Below are 11,847 nucleotides of genomic sequence, written 5' to 3' on the forward strand. Positions count from 1 at the left end.
AGCATCTTGCCATAAGGCAAAAGTGATAACTAAGTGGCTCGGGGAACAAAACATCGATATTTTGGGTCCGTGGCCAGGAAACTCCCCAGACCTTAATCCCATTGAGAACTTATGGTCAATCCTCAAGAGGCAGGTGGACAAACAAAACCCCACAAATTCTGACAAGCTGCAAGCATTGATTTATGCAACAATGGGCTGCCATCAGTCAGGATGTGGCCCAGAAGTTAATTGACAGCATGCCAGGGCGGATTGCAGAGGTCTTGAAAAAGAAGGGTCAACACTGCAAATATTGACTCTTTGCATCAACTTCATGTAATTGTCAATAAAAGCCTTTGACACTTATGAAATGTTTGTAATTATACTTCAGTATTCCATAGTAACATCTGACAAAAATATCTAAAGACACTGAAGCAGCAAACTTTGTGACAATTAATTTTTGTGTCATTCTCAAAACCTTTGGCCACGACTGTATATGTGTGTGTGTGTGTGTGTGTGTGTGTGTGTGTGTGTGTGTGTGTGTGTGTGTGTGTGTGTGTGTGTGTGTGTGTGTGTGTGCGTGTGTGTGAAATGTGTCACGTGAAACGACATTAGGCTAAAGTAGAGCAGGAGAGAGGGAGAGGTGATGTCTGGGTCTGAGGAGGGGAGATGCACCATGAGCACTAAAGAGGAAGGCTAATGAAGACAGACAGATGGACAGAGAGATACAAAGATAGAGGGAGGGAAAGAAGGAGAGTGGGATGCTGTGTGTTATTCCCTTCTGTCTGTCTCTGTCTCGATCTCTCCCTCCCTCCAACCCTGTGCTCTGTCAGTCAGAATGATGTCTGACGGGTTCACAGCAGGGTATCCAGGGGTGGTCTGTTAGCCTAATGCACCCCACTCACACACACACTCCATCCCATCACAGCCTGACACCTAACACTCACCAGAGACCACAAGCATGGCCATACACACGGATGATAGACACACAGCTATCTGACTGTGATCCCTCTATCCTTCGCCATGCGTAAGGTGTTATCCACCCAGACATAGATACCCTGACTAGAGGAAGAACACACTTGAACACACACACTACACACACACACACACACACACACACACACACACACACACACACACACACACACACACACACACACACACACACACACACACACACACACACAAACACGATACCACGCACTCACTCACACACACATTTCCGCTCTCCTGGGCTTTCAGGAGCAGCTGTGAAAAGGAGAGGAGGGAGGAGGAGAAGTGGGGGACATCTTAAGGAGATGCTAATCAGTCTCATCAACGTTTCATATTCAACTGTATTATCAGACATAATTGCTTTTTTCTTCACTAGTGAGTGTTGGCAACGAGTGGCATGTCTAATCTGTTATTATAGTGTTTGTTTCACAACAGATGGATAATTATAGACATCAAGGTGGTGTCTGCCTGCCGCACTGTGCTGAATGGGAATGTACCCGTCTGACAGCCAGAGATGTGTGACAGAATCTGTGGAAGACCCGGCTCAGTTCATTCTCAGTCAGTGGATTGACATTCCCCACACAGCCCAGTGGTCAGATTGATTTCTGTGTAGGGTTGTATTCTATATCTCACACCTCAGTGTTATTGTAGACAAAAAGATGATGTTTCGTCAGACAGAGCAGACCACTTAACAAGAAGATTGCTGGGGGATTTGATCCGATGTAATTACCCTCCTTATAGAAAAGGCCCTGGCGGATCAGGCCTCCATTACTCTGGTCTGACAAGCAGCATGAACTATCCACCAGGAGGCTGAGTCATGGATGTGCATCACCTCGGTTTGAGAGTTGAAATAGTAACGGTCGCCTTCGGGCGCCATCTTGGCACCAAGACAATTAGATTGGAGTGATCAGCCATGTTCTTGTTAAATACTGTTATTTTTATGGACCATTTGGAACTTGGAGGTTAGTAGGCAGACTTCTGTATCTACAGAATGGCTGAAGGAGAGAGTGGAGTGTAAAGCCTGTGTCATACAAAGCAATGGAAGTTGCCCAACTTTGATTGGGCGCAATAGAATTCCTTCCAATTCCAACTCAAATCAAATAAAATGTTATTTGTCACATGCGCCGAATACAACAGGTGTAGACCTGACAGTGAAATGCTTACTTACAAGCCCTTAACCAACGATGTAGTTTTAAGAAAATAATGGAGAAAAAAATGTTTAAAAAAAGTAAGATATAACAAAAACAAATAATTAAAGAGCGCAGTAAATAACAATAGCGGGGCTATATACAGAGAGTACCGGTACAGAGTCAATGTGGAGGCTATATACAGAGAGTACCGGTACAGAGTCAATGTGGAGGCTATATACAGAGAGTACCGGTACAGAGTCAATGTGGAGGCTATATACAGAGAGTACCGGTACAGAGTCAATGTGGAGGCTATATACAGAGAGTACCGGTACAGAGTCAATGTGGAGGCTATATACAGGGGGTACCGGTACAGAGTCAATGTGGAAGCTATATACAGGGGGTACCGGTACAGAGTCAATGTGGAGGCTATATACAGGGGGTACTGGTACAGAGTCAATGTGGAGGCTATATACAGGGGGTACCGGTACAGAGTCAATGTGGAGGCTATATACAGAGAGTGCAAATAGTCTGGGTTGTCATTTGATTAGCTGTTCAGGAGTCTTATGGATTGGGGGCAGAAGCTGTTTAGAAGCCTCTAGGACCTAGACTTGGTGCTCCGGTACCGTTTGCTGTGCGGTAGCAGAGAGAACAGTCTATGACTAGGGTGGCTGGAGTCTTTGACGAATTTTAGGGCCTTCCTCTGACACCCCCTGGTGTAGAGGTCCTGGATGGCAGGAAGCTTGGCCCCGGTGATGTACTGGGCCGTACACACTACCCTCTGTCGTGCCTTGTGGTCGGAGGCCAAGCAGTTGCCATACTAGGCAGTGATGCAACCAGTCAGGATGCTCTCAATGGTGCAGCTGTAAAATCTTTTGAGGATCTGAGGACCCATGCCAAATCTTTTCAGTCTCCTGAGGGTGAATAGGTTTTGTCATGCCCTCTTCACGACTGTCTTGGTGTGCTTGGACCATGTTACTTTGTTGGTGATGTGGACGCCAAGGAACTTGAAGCTCTCAACCTGCTCCACTGCAGCCCCGTCGATGAGAATGGGGGCGTGCTTGGTCCTCTTTTTCCTGTAGTCCACAATAATCTCCTTTGTCTTGATCACGTTGAGGGAGAGGTTGCTGTCCTTGCACCACATGGTCAGGCCTACCACTGTTGTGTCATCAGCAAACTTAATTATGGTGTTGGAGTTGTGCTTGGCCGTGCAGTCATGAGTGAACAGGGAGTACAGGAGGGGGCTGAGCACGCACCCCTGAGGGGTACCTGTGTTGAGGATCAGCGTGACGGATGTGTCGTTACCTACCCTTACCACCTGGGGGCGGCCCGTCAGGAAGTCCAGGATCCAGTTGCAGAGGGAGGTGTTTAGTCCCAGGGTCCTTAGGTTAGTGATGAGCTTTGAGGGCACTATGGTGTTGAACACTGAGCTGTAGTCAACAAATAGCATTCTCACATCGGTGTTCCTTTTGTTCAGGTGTGAAAGGGCAGTGTGGAGTGCAATAGAGATTGCATCATCTGTGGATCTGTTGGTGCGGTATGCAAATTGGAGTGGGTCTAGGGTTTCTGGGATAATGGTATTGCTGTGAACCATGACCAGTCTTTCAAAGCACTTCATGGCTACAGATGTGAGTGGTACGGGTTGGTAGTCATTTAGGCAGGTTACCTTAGTGTTCTTGGGCACAGCGACTATTTGACTGCTACACTGTGCAATTTGTATGCAATTAAAATTGTACAATTTGATTAACTCAACAATCATATCTGGTAGCTTATTTTTGAGTAAATATAGAGCTATATCCATGTGTGTCACTCACTGTCTCTCTCTCGCTCTGTCTCTCTCTCCCTCTCTCTCTTTTTACCTCCCTCCCTCCCTCTATCTCTCTCTCTCTCTCTCTCGCTCTCTCTCACACACAGTGTGAAACCGAGGAAAGGAAGCTTGGCCCACAAACACTGGGCAGGAGCAGGGCCCCATGGGAAGTGTAGGCCATGCCCTGTCATCCACCCCAGCCCTGTGTGTGGATCTGATGGACACACCTACTCCTCTAAGGTGAGACACACACCCCCCCAACCCCATCTTGCTCTCTCCCTCGTTCTCTCTTTCTTTTATTACATTTACATTACATTTAAGTCATTTAGCAGACGCTCTTATCCAGAGCGACTTACAAATTGGTGCATTCACCTTATGATATCCAGTGGAACAACCACTTTACAATAGTGCATCTAAATCTTTTAAGGGGGGGTTAGAAGGATTACTTTATACTATCCTAGGTATTCCTTAAAGAGGTGGGGTTTCAGGTGTCTCCGGAAGGTGGTGATTGACTCCGCTGTCCTGGCGTCGTGAGGGAGCTTGTTCCACCATTGGGGTGCCTGAGCAGCGAACAGTTTTGACTGGGCTGAGCGGGAACTGTGCTTCCTCAGAGGTAGGGGGGCCAGCAGGCCAGAGGTGGATGAACGCAGTGCCCTTGTTTGGGTGTAGGGCCTGATCAGAGCCTGAAGGTATGGAGGTGCCGTTCCCTTCACAGCTCTGTAGGCAATCACCATGGTCTTGTAGCGGATGCGAGCTTCAACTGGAAGCCAGTGGAGAGAGCGGAGGGGCGGGGTGACGTGAGAGAACTTGGGAAGGTTGAACACCAGACGGGCTGCGGCGTTCTGGATGAGTTGTAGGGGTTTAATGGCACAGGCAGGGAGCCCAGCCAACAGCGAGTTGCAGTAATCCAGACGGGAGATGACAAGTGCCTGGATTAGGACCTGCGCCGCTTCCTGTGTGAGGCAGGGTCGTACTCTGCGAATGTTGTAGAGCATGAACCTACAGGATCGGGTCACCGCCTTGATGTTAGTGGAGAACGACAGGGTGTTGTCCAGGATCACGCCAAGGTTCTTAGCACTCTGGGAGGAGGACACAAGGGAGTTGTCAACCGTGATGGCGAGATCATGGAACGGGCAGTCCTTCCCCGGGAGGAAGAGCAGCTCCGTCTTGCCGAGGTTCAGCTTGAGCTGGTGATCCGTCATCCACACTGATATGTCTGACAGACATGCAGAGATGCGATTCGCCGCCTGGTTATCAGAAGGGGGAAAGGAGAAGATTAATTGTGTGTCGTCTGCATAGCAATGATAGGAGAGACCATGTGAGGATATGACAGAGCCAAGTGACTTGGTGTATAGCGAGAATAGGAGAGGGCCTAGACCAGAGCCCTGGGGGACACCAGTGGTGAGAGCGCATGGTGCGGAGACAGATTCTCGCCACGCCACCTGGTAGGAGCGACCTGTCAGGTAGGACGCAATCCAAGCGTGGGCCGCGCCGGAGATGCCCAACTCGGAGAGGGTGGAGAGGAGGATCTGATGGTTCACAGTATCAAAGGCAGCAGATAGGTCTAGAAGGATGAGAGCAGAGGAGAGAGAGTTAGCTTTAGCAGTGCGGAGAGCCTCCGTGACACAGAGAAGAGCAGTCTCAGTTGAATGCCCAGTCTTGAAACCTGACTGATTAGGATCAAGAAGGTAATTCTGAGAGAGATAGCAGGAGAGCTGGCCAAGGACGGCACGTTCAAGAGTTTTGGAGAGAAAAGAAAGAAGGGATACTGGTCTGTAGTTGTTGACATCGGAGGGATCGAGTGTAGGTTTTTTCAGAAGGGGTGCAACTCTCGCTCTCTTGAAGACGGAAGGGACATAGCCAGCGGTCAAGGATGAGTTGATGAGCGAGGTGAGGAAGGGGAGAAGGTCTCCGGAAATGGTCTGGAGAAGAGAGGAGGGGATAGGGTCAAGTGGGCAGGTTGTTGGGCGGCCGGCCGTCACAAGACGCGAGATTCCATCTGGAGAGAGAGGGGAGAAAGAGGTCAAAGCACAGGGTAGGGCAGTGTGAGCAGGACCAGCGGTGTCGTTTGACTTAGCAAACGAGGATCGGATATCGTCAACCTTCTTTTCAAAATGGTTGACGAAGTCATCCGCAGAGAGGGAGGAGGGGGAGGAGGATTTAGGAGGGAGGAGAAGGTAGCAAAGAGCTTCCTAGGGTTAGAGGCAGATGCTTGGAATTTAGAGTGGTAGAAAGTGGCTTTAGCAGCAGAGACAGAAGAGGAGAATGTAGAGAGGAGGGAGTGAAAGGATGCCAGGTCTGCAGGGAGGCGAGTTTTCCTCCATTTCCGCTCGGCTGCCCGGAGCCCTGTTCTGTGAGCTCGTAGTGAGTCGTCGAGCCACGGAGCAGGAGGGGAGGACCGAGCCGGCCTGGAGGATAGGGGACAGAGAAAATCAAAGGATGCAGAAAGGGAGGAGAGGAGGGTTGAGGAGGCAGAATCAGGAGATAGGTTGGAGAAGGTTTGAGCAGAGGGAAGAGATGATAGGATGGAAGAGGAGAGAGTAGCGGGAGAGAGAGAGCGAAGGTTGGGACGGCGCAATACCATCCGAGTAGGGGCAGAGTGAGAAGTGTTGGATGAGAGCAAGAGGGAAAAGGATACAAGGTAGTGGTCGGAGATTTGGAGGGGAGTTGCAATGAGATTAGTGGAAGAACAGCATCTAGTAAAGATGAGGTCAAGCGTATTGCCTGCCTTGTGAGTAGGGGGGGAAGGTGAGAGGGTGAGGTCAAAAGAGGAGAGGAGTGGAAAGAAGGAGGCAGAGAGGAATGAGTCAAAGGTAGACGTAGGGAGGTTAAAGTCACCCAGAACTGTGAGAGCAGTTCTTTTAACTTTTATCTCTCTTGTTTGGCTGTTTGTAGTTTTACGGTCATTTATAGTCATTCATCTACTAATCTCCTGTGGGAAGATTCTGTGTGTAGACCGAGAGAATCTGCCAGGACTGCCAGGACTGAATGGGATGCGTAAGATCCGAGCAGCATCAGTTCTGGATTTCAGGTTTTCCTCACTGGTTATTTGGAAGTATCAGGATTGGGCGAAGGCGGTGCTTAACTGCAACACCTCAAGTGATTCGCGCATGCTCCCACAACGATCGGAAGGGGGGGTATGTTTGTACTTTGTAGAATATAGCACATAGTCTGACAATGACAATCTTTGCAGCATCTTTAAAGTTATAACATGAATGACAGCAAGGTCAATTGTTAGCTCAGCCAGAATTACCCAAGCATGGGAAAAAACTATCCACCCTTCACCACCCTCCATCGCCTCAGCCAGCCTCCCTACCCCCCTTCTCTCCTTGTCACACGCACGCATGCATGCACACACACACACATACACAAAGAGAACGCTTTGGAATGGCGATGTTCCGTAAATGAGCATGGCAGCCATGATGGATGATGCAGAGGATGAACTGTGTCCACCGGCTATATTTGATTCCACAGTCCTTCGTCTGGAGAAAAACGCCCTCTCCCTGTCCTCCTCTCCTCTCTTCTCCCCTATTCTCCTCTCTTCTCCCCTCCTCTCTTCTCCTCTCTTCTCCCCTCCTCTCTTCTCCTCTCTTCTCCCCTCCTCTCTTCTCCTCTCTTCTCCTCTCTTCTCCCCTATTCTCCTCTCTTCTCCCCTCTTCTACTCTATTCTCTTTTCCCCTCTTCTCCTTTCTTCTCCTCTCTTTTCCTCTATTCTCCTCTCTATCTCGTCCACTCCTTCACTTTCTTTCACCCTCCCAATGATCCATCCCTCGCTCCCCTACCATTCCACCTCACCCCCTCTGTCACCCTTTAATAGCTAAATACTCTGCTGTAACCACACACACAGGCTTGCAAATTCCCACCCACCCACACACAATCTAATCTGGCCTTTGTTTCCACTAAGAAGGAATGACTTGAGGGAGGCCATATAGCTTCACAGAGATCAATCTGTGCTCTTCTCATGGGGGTTATGTTGTTAACACACGTGCACACACACACACTCTCTCTCACACACACACACACACACACACACACACACACACACACACACACACACACACACACACACACACACACACACACACACACACACACACACACACACACACACACACACACACACACACACCTTCAATCCCTCCCCCACTCCCCTTTGCCTGGTCCACTCCAGAAGTAGAGAGGGGGATTGGGCTGTCACTCTCCATCAGAGAGAGAAGGAGGAGAGGAGCAAATGGGTGGCAGGGGTGTTCCGCTCTCTTCTCTCCTTCCCCTGCTCCCTCTGTCTCCCTCTGACTGGTCTGGATAAATGTGTGGCCTCAGCTGGTAGAGTGATGTCATCCTTACTGAGACCAATATAGTGGTTATGCCTGGGCTAAGAATCCAGTCCTTATAGTGTGGTGCTCTTATAGAGTGTGTGGAATGATGTTGGCTTCTCACATGCATACGTGTATACACACACGCACACACACACACACACACACACACACACACACACACACACACACACACACACACACACACACACACACACACACACACACGATCCTATTATCAGAATGATGCTTTTATCTCTAGAGAGACTGTAGCCTGCAGAGTAAAGCCCCTTACATTGCTCCTCTCTTCTGGCTCATTCCACTTCTCTCCAAACTCTCTTTCTAAACTCTTCTCTCTCTCTCTCTCTCTCTGTCTGTGCTCAACCCCCCTCTCTCTCTCCCTGCTCACCTGCCCCTCTATCTCTCTGCCTCTGTCTCTGTCTCTCTCTGTCTCTCTCTCTTTCTGCTCATCCCCCTCTTTCTCGCTAAACCCTCTGGATGAGTAGTGTTTCAGTCTGAACCTCTCATCCCCCTCTTTCTCGCTAAACCCTCTGGATGAGTAGTGTTTCAGTCTGAACCTCTTATCCCTCTCTCTCTCTCTAAACCCTCTGGATGAGTAGTGTTTCAGTCTGAACCTCTCAGCCCCCTCTCTCTCTCTAAACCCTCTGGATGAGTAGTGTTTCAGTCTGAACCTCTCATCCCCCTCTCTCTCTCTAAACCCTCTGGATGAGTAGTGTTTCAGTCTGAACCTCTCATCCCCCCTCTCTCTCTCTAAACCCTCTGGATGAGTAGTGTTTCAGTCTGAACCTCTCATCCCCCTGTCTCTCTCTCGCTAAACCCTCTGGATGAGGAGTGTTTCAGTCTGAAACTCTCATCCCCCTCTCTCTCTCTAAACCCTCTGGATGAGTAGTGTTTCAGTCTGAACCTCTCAGCCCCCCCTCTCTCTCGCTAAACCCTCTGGATGAGGAGTGTTTCAGTCTGAAACTCTCATCCCCCTCTCTCTCTCTCTAAACCCTCTGGATGAGTAGTGTTTCAGTCTGAACCTCTCATCCCCCTCTCTCTCTCTAAACCCTCTGGATGAGTAGTGTTTCAGTCTGAAACTCTCATCCCCCTCTCTCTCTCTAAACCCTCTGGATGAGTAGTGTTTCAGTCTGAACCTCTCATCCCCCCTCTCTCTCTAAACCCTCTGGATGAGTAGTGTTTCAGTCTGAAACTCTCATCCCCCTCTCTCTCTCTAAACCCTCTGGATGAGTAGTGTTTCAGTCTGAACCTCTCATCCCCCCCTCTCTCTCTAAACCCTCTGGATGAGTAGTGTTTCAGTCTGAACCTCTCATCCCCCTCTCTCTCTCTCTAAACCCTCTGGATGAGTAGTGTTTCAGTCTGAACCTCTCATCCCCCTCTCTCTCTCTAAACCCTCTGGATGAGTAGTGTTTCAGTCTGAACCTCTCATCCCCCTCTCTCTCTCTAAACCCTCTGGATGAGTAGTGTTTCAGTCTGAAACTCTCATCCCCCTCTCTCTCTCTAAACCCTCTGGATGAGTAGTGTTTCAGTCTGAAACTCTCATCCCCCTCTCTCTCTCTAAACCCTCTGGATGAGTAGTGTTTCAGTCTGAACCTCTCATCCCCCTCTCTCTCTCTAAACCCTCTGGATGAGTAGTGTTTCAGTCTGAACCTCTTATCCCTCTCTCTCTCTCTAAACCCTCTGGATGAGTAGTGTTTCAGTCTGAAACTCTCATCCCCCTCTCTCTCTCTAAACCCTCTGGATGAGTAGTGTTTCAGTCTGAAACTCTCATCCCCCTCTCTCTCTCTAAACCCTCTGGATGAGTAGTGTTTCAGTCTGAAACTCTCATCCCCCTCTCTCTCTCTAAACCCTCTGGATGAGTAGTGTTTCAGTCTGAAACTCTCATCCCCCTCTCTCTCTCTAAACCCTCTGGATGAGTAGTGTTTCAGTCTGAAACTCTCATCCCCCTCTCTCTCTCTAAACCCTCTGGATGAGTAGTGTTTCAGTCTGAAACTCTCATCCCCCTCTCTCTCTCTAAACCCTCTGGATGAGTAGTGTTTCAGTCTGAAACTCTCATCCCCCCCTCTCTCTCTCTAAACCCTCTGGATGAGTAGTGTTTCAGTCTGAAACTCTCATCCCCCTCTCTCTCTCTAAACCCTCTGGATGAGTAGTGTTTCAGTCTGAAACTCTCAGCCCCCTTAACTCACTGTGGTACAATAATGGACTCACTCTCTTTCTCTCTTCCTCTGTTTCTCCCTATCAGAATAGTCTTCCCCTGTCTTCCTGTGTCTCTCTCTCCTTCCTCCCTTCTCCCTCTTCTGTCCTCTGTACTTGCCCCTCTACTTTTGCCTCTAGTTTTTTCCTATATTTGTACATAATTAAAAACATATTATAGCCATCCACAGACAGAGATTATTGGTGCTGACACCACCAGTGTTTCACTAGCCTGGAAATAGCAGTCAATTGAATTGGCTGGGGTATATTTCATCAGTTTCCTTTCCTCCCTCTCGACAGGTAATTCAATATGTATAGAAGGGGAGAGCGGCATACCTTTGTCAACAAATTGGATTAAGCGGCATTAGTGCTGCTATCTAAGAACTGTCAGGGAGGAAGTGATGGATTTAAATTGGAATGTGTGAAATTGAAAGTGTCAGCAAGAGAGTGGAGAGAGTCAGTGTGTGTGGTTGAGTGTGTGTTGCATTTGTACGTGTGTGTTATGAGGGAGGATAAATGCAATAAATTAATAGTTGTACGTGTGAACATGTTGTTTTTATATATATACACACTACCTTTCAAAAGTTTGGGCTCACTTAGAAATGTCCTTGTTTTTGAAAGAAAAGCTCATTGTTTGTCCATTAAAATAACATAAAATTGATCAGAAATACAGTGTAGACATTGTTAATGTTGTAAATGACTATTGTAGCTGGAAACGGCAGATTTATTTATGGAATATCTACATAGGCGTACAGAGGCCCATTATCAGCAACCATCACTCCTGTGTTCAAATCAAATCAAACTGATTTATAAAGGCCTTCTTACATCAGCTGATAGCTCAAAGTGCTGTACAGAAACCCAGCCTAAAACCCCAAACAGCAAGCAATGCAGGTGTAGAAGCACGGTGGCTAGGAAAAACTCCTTAGAAAGGCCAAAACCTAGGAAGAAACCTAGAGAGGAACCAGGCTATGAGGGGTGGCCAGTCCTCTTCTGGCTGTGCCGGGTGGAGATTATAACAGAACATGGCCAAGATGTTCAAATGTTCATAGATGACCAGCAGGGTCAAATAATAATAATCACAGTGGTTGTCGAGGGTGCAACAGATCAGCACCTCAGGAGTAAATGTCAGTTGGCTTTTCATAGCCAATCATTCAGAGTATCTCTACCGCTCCTGCTGTCTCTAGAGAGTTGAAAACAGCAGGTCTGGGACAGGTAGCACATCTGGTGAACAGGTCAGGGTTCCATAGCCGCAGGCAGAACAGTTGAAACTGAAGCAGCAGCACGGCCAGGTGGACTGGGGACAGCAAGGAGTCATCAGGCCAGGTAGTCCTGAGGCATGGTCCTAGGGCTCAGGTCCTCCGAGAGAGAGGAAGAAAGAAAGAAAGAATTAGAGAGTGCAATGGCACGTTGTGCGTTG

At 48.5% G+C, this 11,847-nt stretch overlaps 1 protein-coding gene across 1 annotated transcript in view; it reads left to right on the forward strand.

Moving 5' to 3' along the window:
- LOC106611816 (testican-1) overlaps nt 1–11,847 on the forward strand; it is a 334,714-nt gene that overhangs the window by 259,907 nt on the left and 62,960 nt on the right. Inside the window, exon 6 of the mRNA XM_014212411.3 lies at nt 4,011–4,143. Within this exon, the coding sequence (XP_014067886.1) occupies nt 4,011–4,143 (133 nt within the window). The remainder of the gene's footprint in view (nt 1–4,010; nt 4,144–11,847) is intronic.

The sequence above is a fragment of the Salmo salar genome, chromosome 09 (assembly GCF_965601325.2).
Source record: "Salmo salar chromosome 09, fSalSal1, whole genome shotgun sequence".
NCBI lineage: Eukaryota > Metazoa > Chordata > Actinopteri > Salmoniformes > Salmonidae > Salmo > Salmo salar.